The sequence below is a fragment of the Pocillopora damicornis genome, chromosome 2 (assembly GCF_964200805.1).
Source record: "Pocillopora damicornis chromosome 2, jaPocDami1.2, whole genome shotgun sequence".
NCBI lineage: Eukaryota > Metazoa > Cnidaria > Anthozoa > Scleractinia > Pocilloporidae > Pocillopora > Pocillopora damicornis.
In genome coordinates, this window is record NC_142671.1 from 22,478,164 (window position 1) to 22,496,271 (window position 18,108).

At 38.0% G+C, this 18,108-nt stretch overlaps 3 protein-coding genes and 1 long non-coding RNA gene across 6 annotated transcripts in view; 2 read left to right on the forward strand and 2 right to left on the reverse strand.

Moving 5' to 3' along the window:
• Positions 1-7,733, forward strand: part of LOC149050353 (uncharacterized) — a 25,741-nt gene extending 18,008 nt beyond the window's left edge. Inside the window, exon 2 of the long non-coding RNA XR_016183659.1 lies at positions 6,829-7,733. This is a non-coding gene — a long non-coding RNA (uncharacterized LOC149050353). The remainder of the gene's footprint in view (positions 1-6,828) is intronic.
• The window catches only part of LOC113684947 (uncharacterized), a 59,039-nt gene that overhangs the window by 2,338 nt on the left and 38,593 nt on the right, over positions 1-18,108 (reverse strand). For both annotated transcript variants that reach the window (XM_089196411.1, XM_089196412.1), the window contains exons 7-12: positions 11,993-12,246; positions 4,478-4,771; positions 4,061-4,096; positions 1,826-2,110; positions 1,226-1,609; positions 438-485 (exon numbers count right to left, since the gene is read on the reverse strand). In XM_089196411.1, the coding sequence (XP_089052537.1) occupies positions 438-485; positions 1,226-1,609; positions 1,826-2,110; positions 4,061-4,096; positions 4,478-4,771; positions 11,993-12,246 (1,301 nt within the window). The remainder of the gene's footprint in view (positions 1-437; positions 486-1,225; positions 1,610-1,825; positions 2,111-4,060; positions 4,097-4,477; positions 4,772-11,992; positions 12,247-18,108) is intronic.
• LOC149050357 (low affinity immunoglobulin epsilon Fc receptor-like) overlaps positions 13,214-18,108 on the reverse strand; it is a 35,843-nt gene continuing 30,948 nt past the window's right edge. Inside the window, exon 6 of the mRNA XM_089196431.1 lies at positions 13,214-13,379. Within this exon, the coding sequence (XP_089052557.1) occupies positions 13,345-13,379 (35 nt within the window). The 3' untranslated portion in view covers positions 13,214-13,344. The remainder of the gene's footprint in view (positions 13,380-18,108) is intronic.
• On the forward strand, positions 15,909-18,098 carry LOC149050358 (uncharacterized). Of its 2 annotated transcripts, none has more exons than XM_089196433.1 (6): positions 15,909-15,930; positions 16,066-16,140; positions 16,718-16,942; positions 17,510-17,591; positions 17,717-17,887; positions 18,013-18,098. In XM_089196433.1, the coding sequence occupies exons 1-5, from the start codon at positions 15,924-15,926 to the stop codon at positions 17,790-17,792; spliced, it is 465 nt and encodes a 154-aa protein (XP_089052559.1). In that variant the 5' UTR covers positions 15,909-15,923; the 3' UTR covers positions 17,793-17,887; positions 18,013-18,098. The 2 variants fall into 2 exon arrangements, with proteins under 2 accessions (XP_089052559.1, XP_089052561.1); XM_089196435.1 differs by lacking the exon at positions 18,013-18,098 and adding an exon at positions 17,028-17,077 and having other exon boundaries at positions 16,718-16,938; positions 17,717-17,780.

Consider the following 18,108-nt stretch of genomic DNA (forward strand, 5'->3'; position numbering starts at 1 on the left):
CACGTAGTGTACTACGTGGCGTGTGCATGCTTAACAACTGGCACACCTGGCGACCATTCATAATTTATAGCCTGGAGCGAGGGGTAGAGGATTTTGAGGGTGGATCACGTGGTTTTCAGGGGGAACAGAGGGACAGCATTCGTCGCCAAAGTATAAAGGGGGTGGGGGGGGGAACTACGTAAAATTGACTACTAATTAACTGTCAATGAGAGGGAATCAGGTGAATTTTATCGTGACGCAGACAAAATCCTCCAGGCCCCCCTTTTCCAGGAAGCCCCCCTCCCCAGGGTGCCCCAGGACGACGAATAATTACCGGTCTTTTAGTAACGATAAGTACCCGAAATGTGAAGGATGGTGCTTCTTTTTTTTCTGAGATAGAGAAATAACAAATGTTATTTTAAAAAGGAATCATATCCGTTTTTCACGGCTACACTTACCATCTGTGGTGCTTTCAGTTTTCTGAGGTTCAGTTGGTTTTCCTTCATCTTCACGAATTAAAAAAGTGAAAAAAAAAGAGTTATGCTCGGTTGGCAACAATTTTCAGCAAATTATCAGCTATCATAAAGCAGCCGCTTTTTTTAATTGGCCCGTGTTTGATTTATTAACATCCAAGTGAAACTGAACAGAGTCACGACACAAACACTGTAACTGAGTGTTCTAAACCCAAATAAAAGTGATTGAAACGGCCACAGGCCGCTCGGTAGCGCAAGCTTTTTCGACTAAATACAGCACGTAGTCGTGCAAAAATCGACCCTCCGTGATTCCCGAGACGAAGGAGACTCTCAAGAAAAGAAAGCTGTTTACAAAGGCTTCATGGACAATAAAATACACCTAACGGATTAACCCTTCACCCCCCTAACATCAGTATCCACATTCTCCACACTATTCACTATTCGTAAGGTGCTGACATGGAGAACTTGTTGGATAATCAAGAGCTGCTTTAGTTGGTGATCATTTCCTCTATTCTCTCACCTTAATGTTTGATTCAAGGGTGATATTATAAGGAGAAATTAGACGCTAGTCACTCTTAGGGGTTAAAAGGTTAACAAATAAATTCCATGTTGCCGTGCGTCTGTTCAGTAACATATCACAGATCACGTTAAAATGTGGTAAGAAAAACAGCTGCTATGAGCAAATCACAGAAAGCCCCTAAAATCTGATCATAATAAAGTGAATGATAACAAAAATTATTAAGAACTAGTAATCTTATTATAGTTTTACCTACCGATGTTTTGGACAATGATGTAAGCATGTTCGGCTGCGTAACCAACAGCATTTCTCACCATGCAGGTGTATTTGCCTTCGTCCCTCTTTGTGACATTTAACAAAGTCAACTTCACTCCGTGGAAATCAAACTTTTTGCCACTACTTGGTGGCACAATTACAAGTTGGTCTGTTTCTCCTTTATTCACGATTTCGTAGTGAGGACTTTCAATTGAACCGTTTACCGAACTGTTGGCCGAACCGTTGGAACGTACAGGAAACCACCTTAACCACTGGAAATGAGGCACGGAATCACTTAATGCTTTGCATGTTAAGCTGGCATTCTCTCCTCGATAAACTGTGACATTTTCCATGGGTAGAACGACTGGTTCAGCACGAGCTCGTTCTAAAAAATTTAAAAGAGAATACTGTCAATACTGTCAATGTAACCCAAAAACATCCATTGTTTCGTTACTTGTAATGTTTATTTTAATTTGACTTTTTAAATGGGATTTATATTGACCACAAGAGTTTGAAGATTCTTTTTCTCATATAAAGAAAACCGTGAGTACTCTTCAGAGTCTGTGTCAGCTAGAAAAATTTGAAGGATTTTTCCTCTTACCACGAACGTCTACTTTGTATGTATGATTAATCCATCCGTATGAGTTGCTCACATTACACATGTATGACCCAGTGTCAGAGGGAACCAAGTCCTTCAGACTCAACAAGGTTGTCCATCGACTCGAATAAAGTTTCCTTTCCTTAAACAATTTTCCGTCTTTATACCATTTCACGGTAGGACGAGGGTTTCCATCGGCAGAACAGTCCAGCCGAACAGAGTTTCCAACGGGTACTGCAAGAAGGTTGCGCCTCATCTTGCTTTGCGGTACCGTAAATCTTGGAGCAGCTGTGAAGCGCAGAACAGCCACAGCATTTGAGCGTTGAACTTCTCGACAACTGCCCGGAAGCCACCCCTTACTAACACATTTCAAGTTAGAGTCTAAACATTATTTTATTCTAAGTGTTCTACAGTAATGATCTTTTGATGATGGTTCAGAGTTTTATCACATGCGGGGCAAAATTACTGAATGCAGATTTGCTGAGACAGAGAGTATTTTTTTCTTAATCACGTGGGAACTATTGGTAATCAAGAGGGCATGATTGCTTGATGCTGATTGAGCCATATTCCTGTTTGCGGCAAGGATTTATTAATCGCAATGTAACTGAATGAAGCCATGCATGTAACATTGATAACTGTATTCTGTGAATAAAATGTTGATTGAATCTCTTTAAGAGTTACATTTTTTTGACATTTGTGGCGGCATTGAAAGGGCCTCATCGCGCGGACATCGTTCGCAAATGCAATTTCCTCAAATATTTTGGAGGAGTGAGGTACCACAGGAATCGGAGCAATTACTGTAAATTATATTACTGCTTTAATGTCTATGTGAAGAATTATTTTTTAAACATTTTTTAAGAATCTAAACTAGTGAACAGCACTCTGCGAACAGTAGTTGTAAAACTTCTTAACTCTCCGACGTGTTTCGTCTAACTGTCGTGGACTTCTTCAGGAAGTTTGACAAGTTAGCACTAACTTTAAACCGTGGCCCCCACATATTTTTCTACCCTTGCTTTAAAAGTGTTCAAAATTTTTCACAACTCCGCCTGTTCCTGTTCGTAAGTCTAGCCAAGCCTATATGGTCATTGGCCCCAGTAAAAGCCGCTGACTATGGAATATAAATACAGGCGTTTCGTGTTAACTTGTAAAACTCCCTCAAGTCTACGACAGTTAGACGAAACGCGTCGGAGAATTAAAAAGTTTTACAACCACTGTTCGCAGAGTGCTGCTCACTAGTTTAGATTTTTAAAAAATGTTTTTAAAATAATTCTTCATATAGACATTAAAGCAGTAATATAATTTACAATAATTGCTCCGATTCCTGTGCTACCTCACTCCTTATAAAAAAAAAAAAAAAAAAAAAAAAAGAAAGAAGAAAAAGAAGGAAATTGTTAACCATGCTACGACATAACCAACATTTTGGTTGTTTTTCCGCAAATTTTTTAAATCGAGGTTTTCGATATGACGAACCCTCGATGTAACGAACCAATTTCCCCGGTCCTTTGGCATTTCGTTAAATGGAGGTTTCACTGTAACACGTCACTCTGACCCATAACCCGTTAGCCCTTTAACTCCCACAAGTGACCAACATGTAATTTCTCCTAGTATAATATCCATACATTATCCAGCAAACAGGCAATGAGAATAATCAAACTTATCACTTAGAAGTTGCTAACACCAAGTTCTCGTTCCTCCGGCATTTATAAGGAAATGCGTGTAGCAGCTAAAGGGGAGAATTAACAATCAGATCTTGGCCGTCTCAGCTCCCGAGTCAATCTTTAACGCACAAAGCGTAGAAAAATCATTAAATTTACTGGATAACATATGCGATTGCCAAAATATAATTTTTTTTAATCGGATTTACAAAATCTTAACTTGAAAGATTCATTTGATGGGCTTTGTGATGAGCTTCAACACTTCATCAATTTTTTTTCAAGAGATTATAATTTCTTGATAATTTTTTTTCGTCATCAGTTTTCTTCTCGGAGGGTGTTAATGGTTTATCCGACAGCCTTACAACAGCCAAAAATTTAGCCGTTAGCCGTAGATTGGCCAAAATTAGCCGTAACGTTACGTTAGCCGTAAAAGCCATCACCCCATTGAGACTGTCTTCCAGAGGAAGGTTGCTTTTCTCTATTTCAAAGAACATCAATATCGGCTCCTGTATCAGCTAAACTGCTTCTATATTCATCTTTCACTAATTTCTTCCGATTAGAAATGAAAGCACATCTGTCTTACCTCCTACTGTAGTTTTGTTGGGATTCAGTGTTGGACCTTAAAGAGAAAAACACAAGAAATTATCCAGATGGAAAATGGTTTTGTGATGCAGATTATCTGAGGCCACACACATCTGAATCTTTCTATTCACGTCCTGACAGGATTTTGAACTCCCAGCTGTCTCAGTTCAATACCTTAAGCAATGGTAAAGGAAACATTGCACCTTCGTCAGAAATAACTTTTTGTGATGGCAAGTATGAAATTACCACCTTTTCCCTCCTTATTTGCCTACCTCAGCAACTCCTACTTAAACTGACATCACCTCAGTTTGTCGCACACAACTAGTACAAAAGAACTTTGCTTCCCAGGATACCGCTATAAATCACATGCGTACTTGTACTTTTATAACAACTCAAATGGTCGCAAATGTTTACTTACTTCCGACAAATAGGTGCATTGTAAAAGGGTTCTTGCCACAGTCATTTACTGCAACACAGGTGTAGAAGCCGGTGTCCTCTTTCTTAGCTCTTTTTATCTTTAGGTATCTGTAGAGTTTTAACCTCAGTCGTTGATGACTCGATGGACTGAGCGTCTGATTGTCTTTGAGCCAGTAATACCTTGGTTTTGAGGTCTGACCAACGGTTGTAATCTGGCAAGTGAGTTTAACGTCCTCTCCGCTGGTCACCTCGATGACTTTTATCTCGTTTCCTTCCTTTTCACGAATGTTAGGAACTGAAAAAGCAGCAAAATTTTTGTGAGTTCAACCCGAAATACCAAAGATGCCCTTCCTGATCCGTCACTAAGATTCACATTACTCGAACACCCGCAATTGCAATATTAATGCTTACATACTAAATTCAGTGTTCTTACTAACGACTCCCTCATCAGGCGAGCAAACGCGGAAACCCTGACATAACTGTGACGCATCCATCAGCTGACTGCGTCACTTTCCATAGCCAGTACTATCGTAATTATATACTGACTGACAGGTCACATTTCAGAATATACGTTATGAAGTTCACATACTTCCATAAACACCGGTAACCTGCCCTGTATGATGATTTTTCCACTTCTATCAATTCCAGTTTTCCAATGAAAGAAAATTCGTAAGTCCTGGTGTTGTACGTTAACAATCTAAATTCACGTTATATCAATCTTTATTCCATGTACCTGATCAATTTTTGAATACAGCGATGATTTGGCCAATGAGAGCCTACAGGGTAAGCAAAAAATCTAACAAAAGCTATCAAAAAGTCGATGATACCTGACTTGAACTTATTTCACGAGATGGAACCAGCTCACTATCTGAGTGAAATTATTTGATTTATGCTTCATTAGAATATATATCTCTAAAAATCGTCTCTTAATGAGTTCGTGGCTGGAACTCCTCACGGCTAACGAGCTGATTTCAAATGAATAAAGGGGGTTAATTGCTAAAGAAACTATAGTGTTGCGTCGGTGGGAGAGTATAGCGTCAATCGCTCTGACGAAGGGCTAACGCTCGAAACGTCAGCCTTTAAACTCTTCACGGTGGCCAATTCACATTATCAACTCAGTTGATAATTAACACTAAATTACTCTGAAAATCATAGTCCCATTTAAATGATTGAAACTTTGTTGACGGTCTAATTAGGAGTTTTGGATTTTGCCTTTCACCACCCCTGCCTTTTAAGAGAATTTGTTTTCTTTAAAGCTTAGGATGCGAACCTAGAACTTAATAATCAAAATATATGTTAATAAATACAGAAAGAATCTTTCAGTTTCATGTTCGCCTACAACACTGGGGTAATTGTTCAGTGGAGTCAAATTTGTTTACAAAAATAAACGTGAATTTATTCGACGTAACTAGAAAATCCCATCGTACACACCCTATACATCTAAGCCGTACATTAAAATTGCAGAGAAAGAGACAATATCGGAAGCTTTTTTGGCGACACAAAGCACAAATTGATAATGATATACGTTTACATCATCGAGTTTGTTTTGCAGTCCTTAAGACTTCCAGACTCCTCGGTAAACAAAATAGTTGCTATCACAAGGACGTTATCATTTATGGAAATAATAGTTGTTAGCTGTTGATTTCATACTTTTCTTTTGGAAGATCGTAAATCCCCGTCTTCATAAACTCCTCTTGACTAAAAGGCACAAAGTTTGGCGAAAATGGTGTGAGTCTTTTGAATGAAACCAATTTAAATGCAGAATGCAGTTGATTTCCGCTTGAATAGGAAGAGTTAAAATTACTAAACATGGCGCGTATCCGGATTTTTATTTTGAACCTGGAATTCCTACGAATGCGAAGAAGAAGAAACGTGGACCATTATCTACTCTTTTTCGATATCAAGGGTATGATATAATGATATGATGGCTTTGCGGCCAGGCAAGTAAGGCGAATTCTTTTTTAACAAGCTACCTGAATGGCCATGATAGACTTATTCTAGTTTAAGATCATTAATTAATGTGCTGCAATCCACATTCAGTCTAAATATCTTGATATTGTTTCATCTCGATACGTACACATTTCATGTTCAATTCAGTGACTAAACTATAGTTGCTTTAATATTTGGATTTAGAGATAACGAGAGATTTTATAAAGTTTCTCCTGAATAAGGCTAGGATACACTTAGAGCAACAATACCCTTATTCTTGACAGCGGATAAGAAGGACTAAATTCAGTGACTAAACTATAGTTGCTTTAATATTTGGATTTAGAGATAACGAGAGATTTTATAAAGTTTCTCCCGAATAAGACTAGGATACACTTAGAGCAACAATACCCTTATTCTTGACAGCGGATAAGAAGGAACGTGGATTCACACCAACCTGAACACGCATCTGCGTGCCAATTATCCAGAAAGCCTAGGACAGCAACAAGAATCGCTTTGAACAGGAGAGCACTTAGTATCATGACGATTGAAATACTCCTACTTTGGGTGATCTCTTGAACAGCTTCCTTGAACAGCTATAATTGTAATTTCGTCTTGAGCCCGTTCAGGAAAAGGAGGTGATTGACTGTCAAACAGAACAGAATTTGGAGCAACCGGATGCTACAGAAGCCAGCGGATTTCCTACTCAGACTGATTTCCAAGCCCTTAAGGTCAAAGATAATGTCATTATTTGAAAGTCATCGCTAGATCACGCACAGAGTCATACCACAATCAAAACATCGAGGTTACATAAAAGTCAAAACTTGCAGACAGTCAGTAGTGAACAAGGTCCCAACGTTTCTTACTTATAATAATCACGATATATTACTAAAAAAAAAAATCAGCTTTTATTATTGGCACGCAAATACAACTTCTACATTGTGGCGAGATGGGCTGTTCTGTCTTTGAAGCCTCGGTGTTTTGTGCGAAATACTATTTGGTACAAGTCAAGAAATGGGAGGAAAGTGGTATGTTTGATAAAAAATTTAAAAGGGAGAGTTTAAAATGGATATCTATGACCTGTTTTTCTGATCATGCTGAGAACGTTGTTTTTAGCACATACAGTATTTCGGCTCTCGTCTTATATTCGGCAAACTGATATAAGTCATGTCGAAGTTTCTGTAGGCCGCAGATGTCATATTCTGCGGTTAAAAATAAATATACATTCAATCACTCTGAAAAAAAAAAGTCGAGCATAATTTGGTGGTCGTCGTCTGGTGACGTTGAACAACTAACTAATAATAATAATAATAATAATAATAAAAAACAAAGGAACAAGCGGATAGCAGAGTCAGTCAAGTTTGCACGCTACTGAATGCGTCCGTGGGAACAGCAGCGTGTCAAACCGAAACCAAAACTTCAGCGAGAACAGTTTAACTTCACAAATTTCACAATCTATCTTAATTGGCTGAAGTAGTTCAAACAGTCAAACTTACTTAAAAGGCACAACTGAACAAAATGCATAACTAGCTTAATTGTTTCAACTAAACAAAATGCATAACTCAGCAAAACAAGTTTCCGATACCGAGAACACCAGAACGCCAACATAAAAGGCAGGAAACTGATATTAACAAGTTATAAGTACTGATTGAATAAAAGCGTCACTTCCGTTTGCTAATGAGGAGGGTTCGCCAGAGTCACAAAAAGAATGACATTTATTTTCTCACACAAAGAAAAGCTTTCCGAATGATAGACAACCGGAAGTCTTAAAAAAACCTAGACGCATATCTGCACGTACTCAGGCTCTTGTAATGGTAAAATCTAGGCGAAGTCTAAATTCGATTTTCACACCTATATTGTACAAGTTTTATGCGCAAGTAAAAGGCACGTGAAAATCATTTAAAAGGCATAAGGAAATGTTATCGCTTATGCACAATGTTTTCATGATTTTCAATGATTCCTTGAAGCTTAAATGTAAAAACTCTTGTAAGCAAGCATGCACACTAGAGCCGTGACATTGATTTGTGATTGGAATGACCTGAAAATTTAAAACTCAGGCCTCTAATGGCGCACCCAGCGAATCATCTAAATATCAAAAGGATCAGTATTTGTGTTGTTGGGGTTCCTCGTTGAATGGACCCCTGCATAATAATCCCTGATCTTATTAGCCTTATCAATACTCACTAATCAAGGTTATTTCAGAGGATTTAAAACAAGGGTCATGAACTTTATCAGAGACTTGAAATCGACATGGTATACCTTAGACCTTTCTGTGATGTGTTCATTTGTGATTGCACTTCAAGCATGGGTATATAGAAATTGTTGCCCTATTTCGTCAACGTAATGTAATTGATGATGTGTTTAAATAAATTTTCTACATACGTTCTGCCACAGATTTAATTAGGGAGTCACGACAGCTATACCTGGGGTAACAAAAAAAAACTTCCCTTTTTCCTAAGTATTTTTCGAGTAGCGCATGATATGTTTGCTGTCTTAAACGGCGCCAGATCTTTTCTGTCAGCGAAACGTGAGAGTGGAGTGTAGAGTTCGAAGCAGAAACGTGGATAATTTGCCCAAGGGGCTCCCACTCTCAGACTACGCAAAATTTTGGAGCCTTCATAATGTTGTTTTGTAAACGACGACCAAGCGGATATTTACAAAGTATTTAAACGCGCGCGCTGAGCGATTTTTCAAATTCAGGAAATCTTATATTTCGTCACCTACTCATTATCGTCGCCGTCGTTGCTTTCTTAAAGTCTCTCATACTTTGCCTGTGCGTAGTTTTGTCCACTATCTTTTGGGGAGATGGCAGATCGCTTGCGTAAGCTAACCGAGAATGAGTAACGAAACTAATCATATCTCACAGAGGTGAGAATTCATAAAGACAGTCCATGACGAATAAACTGACCATACACAATTCAAACCTTTCCTTCTCCATACCAAATTACCTATTACATCTAATTCTCTTCTACATTCCCCAATACGGAGGACTGACGACCTGGAAATAAAACACAAATATCACAGGTTCACAGTGCAAAAATAACAAACTTCTCAAATGATGTACTAGATGAATATGTCAAAGTTCACGAGTTGGGCAACTTGTAGTGTACATACAAACCTTTTGATGTCACAAGTACCATTAGAATCGATGACTACTTATAAATTTTTATCCGAATATCTCGCCACAGCATTTGGCGTGAAATATGGCTGAAATGGCTGAAATGGCTTCTACCAGGGAAGGATGAATTCTTGCTGCTAATGTTGTGCTGAGATGTTTTATCCTCGAAAAGTATTCCTAGGAGATTCTCTGGCAAAGTCTTAACCTTCTCATTTGACAAAGGATTTCCTGTTATTATAGACAACAAATCTTTTTTTCTTTCTATTTTGCATTTTTTGTAGAACGCAACGTTTTAGCCGTATATCAACATCTTAATGGAATATACATGTATCCACATTATTTACTTTTCATCAAAATTTGATCTTTTTTATCTCCATTTTCAATTGTCGCCACGGATATCTCAGAAAATTCAGTGAACTGAATGTGCAACTGCTTTACCATGGATGGAAATATTAAAGAAATCTTCAACAAAGAACCTGACCCGGTGACCCGTTTACGAAATTCACGGGCTGAAAAGCATTTTTGAAAGAAACTGCAAAATCACTGTCTCGCATTTCATAACTCGCCAGTAATGTGTAGCTGAGTTTCGGCTACGACTTAACTAAAACAGCCATACTGAAAAAGAAAAAACACTAACTTAATTTTAGAAGATGAGGTTTAAAGATAAGTAGTTCCTATAAATTGTCCTGAAGGTTGTGATGTCGTTCGCAGAGTCCTCGTCCTTTTTGACGAGCGGTCGAGTGCCCCGTCAGGGAACTAAATTGTCTGGTCATCCGAATTCCTTACAAGCATCTTGAACGTAAGTGTAAAGATAAACTAAAATTCCCGCCATTAAATTGAATAGCCATTACAAGGTACGGGAATATAAAGGCAGATTCTTAAATTACCTTTGCAAACTACTAAATTGATACTGCAAATTGCTCAGTTGCTATTGTAAGATACTGAAATACCATGGCAAGTTATCAAATTACTATTGCAAGTTACTAAATTACCACTGCAAGTTACTAAAATAAGATGGCAAATTCCTAAATTGCCATTTCAATTGCTATTGCAAATTGCCAAGTTGCTATTGCAAGTCACTAAAATACCGTGAAAAGGTATTAAAATAAGATAGCAAATTTCTAAATTGCCATTTCAAAGTTCTCAATTGCCATTGCGAATGACATGATACTAAATTACCATGGTAAGTTACTAGATTACCTTTGCAGTTTACTAAGTTACCATTGCAAGTTTCTATGTTATCATTGTAAGGCACCAAGTGATGCCATGCAAGTTTAGGTTGCAATCGCAAGTTGCAAGTCATTATGTTCCAAGATGTGGTCCGAAGTTAGCAACTTGCGCGCCAAGTTACGAAGTTACGAACCAACAAACAAACAAACAAAAGAAAAAATTCAACGGCAACGGTTAAATTCAACTTTCAATTAAATCATCGTTAGGAGGGTTAGTTGGAAAACATTAAAAAAGCTCACCAGGCTGTTGGTCATAAGTTGAAAGAGTTGGAAGAGTTGAAAGATTTGGAAGAATGGGAAGAGCCTCTGTGAAATACAAAGAAAAACCCTCAGTATATGCGAGTGAGCTAAATGGCATTAATTAAGTGATTATTCTTGAAAATACAACCTAGACAAATAATTTCATCAGGAATTGAAAAAGCATACACGGAGAGAGAGTATAAGCTAACAAATTCTGTACATCTCTTAACCTAATTCACACATTTCCTTATTTTCTATGCATATGTAGTTGTTTTTATGGTTATCCATTATTTGCATTTTATCACTCGATCATAAACTTATATTATTCAAACTACTATTAATGTTGGTCATGTGGCCGGACTACATCTTTAACAGTCATTTCCATCAACCCCCTTCACTAAACATTTTTTCACAACATAGGGATTTGAATGAAGAAAAGCCCAAAAAATTACAATAAAACGAAACAAGCATGTCTCTGTTCAAATACCAAAACTGGTCATCTGCTAAACCAATCATATTCAAAACTAAAATCAATTGCGACTTGATCACCCTCGTTTTCCCGCGCTTCATGAAGTTTGCTTGTTTTTATTTCGAGTTTGCATTATATGCCTCCCCGTGATATTTTTCTTCCTTTGTCAGTTTGGCTGTTGAGATTGCTTTGGTTTTGATTACACAACACTCAATCAAAAGGTGCCCAAATGTGACATACCATACGTGCCTCCTTTGCCCACAGGACGCACTTACAGAGGCTGATCCTGTTAGAACCTAGGACATATGTCACCTATGACCCCAACGTTTTACAATGCCTATTACACCGATGATTTTTTTTCAAAGCTTGAAGATGACCTGTCATCGGAAGGCGTTGGGTTCGTGGAAGTCAGATTTCCCTCTTTTCCTACGTTAATTTGACATCTTTAAATTAACTTATTTTGAATGAACATTTTTTTCTCGATGGTTGTGTACTTTATAGCCAGTTCATAAAATCATTTTCTTCTTAACGAACCTGTCTCACAGATAAACCCGTTCCTCTGACTACATGACGCAGTCCTCCATCTTCCTTCATCTTTATGAGGATTCATGAGTACGCATTCCATGGACTGGTTATGTTTTGAGGGTTCATTGACATTCCAGTTGGTGTATCTGCGATGACTATTATCTGTCCGAAGGAATGTATCCTCCCATATCAAGCCATAAAGGCCAATCCAAAAATCAGTGCTGTTTTCTCGAACGACAGTATTCAAGAATGCCTGTTCTCGCCTGGAAAATGAAAAGCCATAACCTCTTTTAGTTCGAGTTAGTTTCGGTTAATAAACTCGTCTTCCAATTTGTTTGGACTCAACAACTGCCTAGTCTTAATTGGACATTAGTTGGAACGAGCACCCACTTAAGGGAAAATGAAGTTATTTCATCTCTAATCTTTTTTTTAAAAATGCCTGAAAGTTTGAAAACAAACCAAAGAGCATGCCAGCCTCGGAGAAAGCAACATGAGTCAAAGTGATTTAAAACGGTTTCGTTTTTATCAAACGCCAATTCTTTGATTAACTGATATTTCTACTTTTTTTTTAGTTGAACTGAAGGAAACAAAAATCAGTGCTGTTTCTTGCTCAATCTTGATCTGATTATCAGCCAGGTACCAATTCATCTCTGGATAAGAGGATAAAGAAGCAATTTTTCCCATTAGACAATCACAATATCTGTGGGTACCAATTAGGACTCTAAGACGACGTGACAGCAAACCGATTTCAGGAAGTAGAGTTGTATTCTACCTCCAGAAAAGAATGCACAGATGTGACAGATTATCATAAGAACATTACCCAACAAGCCTCGAGCACACCTCATCACGAAACAAAACAAAACACTGCATTAGCAGTAGGTTGTCAACATAAAAGAGGATAGAGACGAATCAGGGGTGATCAAATTGCTGCGACAAGGGGTATTTGAATATGCTCACTAATTAGCTGCCCTTTTAACTGACGAGGTGTAAATGGGCGTTAGGTAATAAGCTGCCGTCATCACGATTTAACTGTCCTATTACACTGTCCAATTACAAGCATGACGCAAACATTTTCCTATTAGTGCTCAAATCGGACTGGTGATAACCAATCATGTTTGAGAATTTGTTGTGGCTTTGATTAAATATAAATACTCACCGATTATTCACTGTAACAAGGTCTCCATGCGTACTGGTGTTATTTCCTTTTCGACAAACATCCTTTGCTTTCTTCCAAGAAAGAAGGGGATCTGACACGCTGCGGTAACAGCTCTTTTCGTAGTTCATCCAGCCATCCTGACATCGTCCGAGGGCTTAAACACAGCAAAGACAAAAAACAATCGCCTTGGTCCATCTCAAACCTTTCATATACCGAACTTAACTATCTCTTTGGGTGGGCCTAAAAGAAAAAGTTCGACAGAAGAATATATAAACTCAATACGTCAAACTGATTCTATACAGTAAGAGAAGAGAATTATGGGACGCGAAGAAATCTTTCAAGCATCGTGTTTTGCTCATAAAAGAAGCTCTCTTTAATTCGTTGCAAATTGGTGGCCAGTACAAGTCTAATAAGTTGAAACTTCTAACGCGTTTTTACTGTGGTAACCACTTAGATAATCATAGTTAAACAATTTCCTGCCTCAGCCTCATTAAACATTGTTCTAGGGAGTATTCAACACCGTAAAATATTTAAGGTGGTATGCGTGTCCCATTGGTCGATAGTGTGTTTAGACGAAAGGATCTTGCAAGGTCAGCTTCCTGAGCTTTCCAGCTTCCTTTGTTGCTAAGTTATCACAGGAAATGTCTTTTACTGCTCGAATATTAATACATTTGCGACAAAATCTCCTCGGAAGATTAAACTCCTTAAAATTTTGTGTTCATTCCTGGATCAGCTAAATCGGAGATGATTGGAAAACTGTCATGCACAAGACCTCTGTCATTTAAGATATTCCGACAAGTGAAAACCAGAAGTAGTAACGAAGCATTCTGGCTCTTGTCTATAAACACAAACATAGTAACAATATTGATAACAAAATACATAGTGTCTAACTAATGTCGATATTACTTACTTGGTTTAGGTTCCGAAGGATTCACATTAAAATCTGGTATGATGGTGTTCGTGAAACACATCATAAAAATATCGTTTAGTACATAACTTGTACAGAATTACTCTTTTGATCAGCCGTCACTTTCTAACAAAAACAATTTATGGAATATTTTGATTCAGACGGGCAGTAATGTGGTCGTCATCTGTTACTTCAAATGGATAGCAATGCTCCGCGGCGACAAGACAAAAACTATGCCGGAAGAGCAAGCGTGTGGAATTCAATGACAAGTTTTGAAACCCCGTTATCCTCGAATACTTTTTAAAGCGCCACTGAAACGAATTCTAACTTCCTTCAAACTAACGGAAAATTCCCGTCTCAAAATTAAATGTGATAACAAATGATATGTATACGACGTCGCAAGGTTTGCAGCTCGAAAGCGGAAGTCCTGACCTGTTGGAAAGTTGAAGAAAGGGAGAGGTAAAAAAGTTAAGGTGTCACGTCACCCTACTTACACAATCTCAATGGCTAACACCCCAGTAATCTAAATTTAGATCATTGAGTTCAAGCCGTCCTAAATGATCATGTGAAGTTTATATGAAATAATTCATATTTGTATTGCGGTTGTAGATGAAAGTGAAATGTGATCATCGCAGTAAATTTTCCAATTTTCCAAGATATGAACTCAATAAATTGACCTCGCTCCCAATGTGTGGCTTCATAGCTCAGTTGGTAGAGCATCGCACCGGTATCGCGGAGGTCACGGGTTTGAATCCCGTTGAAGCCCTGATTTTTTTCAGGCTTCTTCTTTCCAATTGCTTAAATTGGAAAATTTACTGCGATGATCACATTTCACTTTCATCTACAACCGCAGTAGAAATATGAATTATTTCATATAAACTTCACATCATTTCACTGCACGGGAAGATATGAACTCAATAAATTGACCTCGCTCCCAAAGTGTGGCTTCATAGCTCAGTTGGTAGAGCATCGCACCGGTATCGCGGAGGTCACGGGTTCGAATCCCGTTGAAGCCCTGATTTTTTTTCAGGCTTCTTCTTTCCAATTGCTTAAATTGGAAAATTTACTGCGATGATCACATTTCACTTTCATCTACAACCGCAGTACAAATATGAATTATTTCAAATAAACTCCACATCATTTCACTGCACGGGAAGATATGAAATCAATAAATTGACCTCGCTCCCAATGTGTGGCTTCATAGCTCAGTTGGTAGAGCATCGCACCGGTATCGCGGAGGTCACGGGTTCGAATCCCGTTGAAGCCCTGATTTTTTTCAGGCTTCTTCTTTCCAATTGCTTAAATTGGAAAATTTACTGCGATGATCACATTTCACTTTCATCTAAATGATCATCTAAGTCTTCCCAGTAGCTCATTAGATATGCATAAACATTTCGACCAATCGGATATTTCACTCTTCGGTGGACGAGCCAAGGTGATCGCTACGAAATGCGTCGGTTAAAGCCCGTTTTCTTAGATGTGAAGAATATTGGGCGCGATGGAAAGAAAACCACCGTATCGATTCCGCTGAGAGTGGATCTTGGGAAGCAGCCTCATAAGAGTACGGAGGAAAATAGTCAGGACACCAACAGTCCAGTAGAACAAGATGTCCCTCTTGGCGATCTCGATAAGCAGGAACTCTCAACTCAACAGCAAAATCGCGTTTTGAGTATCTCTGCTAACTGGGAAAAGGTACGGGAAAAGTTGCTGAATTCGTACATTGAAGAACAGCATCTCCCAGACAATGTGAACTGTGTGAACTGTCAAAAGAGTATCGCTACAACAAGATGTGAGTACTGTGGCCCTCGCCAGTACTTTTGAGTTGGATGTGCACGAGCTCTACATGTCAATCGAAACAAGTTTCATGTACTTGAGCAATGGAAGGTGTGTATGAATATTTTGGGGCCAGTTGTATTTTAGCTACTTTTAGTGAAACATATCTAGTTAAACTGTACTTTTATCTACTTCTAATGCTTTCTTTATTTTAATAGGATGGGGTATTTTCTCCTTTGTATGCAGACGAGGCAACTGTTAGCTATGGCCATATGTGCAGAACCGCAGCAGTAAAGCTGTTCAGACTTCTGGATGCCTCAGGTCAGTTCATTTCATTTATAGTGGCTGGAGAATACTAGAATGGTTTAAAAACGAAGCGTTCTTTTTCAATTTTATCTGTTCCTTTTTCACATTTTCCTGCCGCTTGCCTAAAATCAAGAACGCTAATGATCTTAATGATAATGATACGATTTAAATTATCTCAACATGTCAGGGCCAGTAACTAAAATCAAACAATCAGATTGCCCCATTGCCTGTCCAATATTTTCTAAGTATTGGACCGGGTAATGTCCTGAATGATCCCACATGCAATTAAGTTTTTTAATGGCTTGCCAAAGAGAAACAATAAACTTGGCTTGCATCTATCTGTAAGAATCTTTTCTGTCATGCTGGGAGAATATTGGCCCTTGGACTTTTCTGTACAGACCTCGCTGCACTTGGTTTGTACTGTCAAGACCTTGGGCCAATATTCTCTTAGTATGGCCCTTGCACTTGGTTAATAAGGTGATCTATACAGCCCTCAACAAAGTAAGAGGTATTTAAAGCTGTATGTAATGTTTTTTTTAATTTTGTTTACTTAACTTCCTAAGTTGTTCATTTATTTTTCTATGAATGTCAGGAAATCATCACCTCAAATATGTACAAGTGTGTGATTGTGAGCCACATGCTGTCACACTCTTGAAATGCCAGTTCTGGCCAGGGTCACCAGCAAATCCCACCACAGGATTCAGCTTCAAACTGATGGAGTTTGTGGAGAAGGTCTTTCTTCATTGTCAAGTGTCCCTGCTAAACATCACAGAAGTGATCACAGAACTCAATCCTCAGCTACAGCCAACACATGTAGGTTTGCTCACAAACAGTCTTTTTGAGACATGACATGACTTTTTTTAATTAATTGATTCTGGTTGAATGGTATGTTTTTTTTTTAGGTGAGCTCAATTTAAAGTATCCTTAATTCAGAATGCTTTGAAGAATTCAGGTATGTTTGCATATAGGTTGAGAATATCAGAGCTGCTAATTTGTGGATGTACAATGTCTTCTAAGGTATTATTGATATTAGAATTAATATTATTTTTACTATTATTATTGTTGTTGTTCTTGTTATATTAGTATTATTAATATTATTATTATTAGTAGTAGTAGAGGTAGTCACATGATTTACAAGTGCTTATTTATATTATTATTTTATTCATTTATTTATTATCTAGTCCCCCAGCTAATATAGATCTCAAACTCATGCTTTGCTTTTGTCGCTTTTGTGTTCATATGATTCAAAGATACATTGACTGTTTGCTTTAAGGTCATGATTCAATTTACATTAATTTACAAAACATCTTTCTTGTTGTACATGTACATTTACTGACTTTCTTTAAGAAAGTCCTGATTGACATTTTGTTGTTTTCACATGAAGGTATTTCATGTATCAGTACAGGCATTGTACAAAGTACAATGGAAGTTTGTACAATGGAGCTTGGTGTCCTATATGTCCAAGGGTAACTATACATTGTAATTTGTTCTGAATAGTAGCTTGCACTGTAGTTCTGCAGTATTAATTTTATGTTGTTGTTGCTGTTCTTTTTTATATCTATTTTTCTCTTTTCTCCTCTCTTTTGAACAGGATGATGGTGTTCTCATTGAAAGCATGGATGGGTGCTTTGGACTGTGCAGAAAGAAGGACAAAGGGCATAATTTAGGAACACCCAAACATGGAACACTCCTATTTGCAGACCAGGATGATGTTGACAATTTTGTCAACAGTTATGGCAAAGCTGGAGCAGACATGGAACAGGTCTGTACTTAAGATAATGCAATGCTCATACATTATGGCATAAATGTTAATTTGATAACTGTATGATTTTCCTTTTGGCCCTTTAAATTCAAGATTTTCTGTTTTTGTCCCTTTTTTTTTCACAGAACTGCAGTAAGTTCCATGCTGGAGAGGTTCTTTCAGCTTTAAGATCAAAAGGCAAAAACAAACTCTTTGACGAGAAAGGTGTCTTGCAGACATGA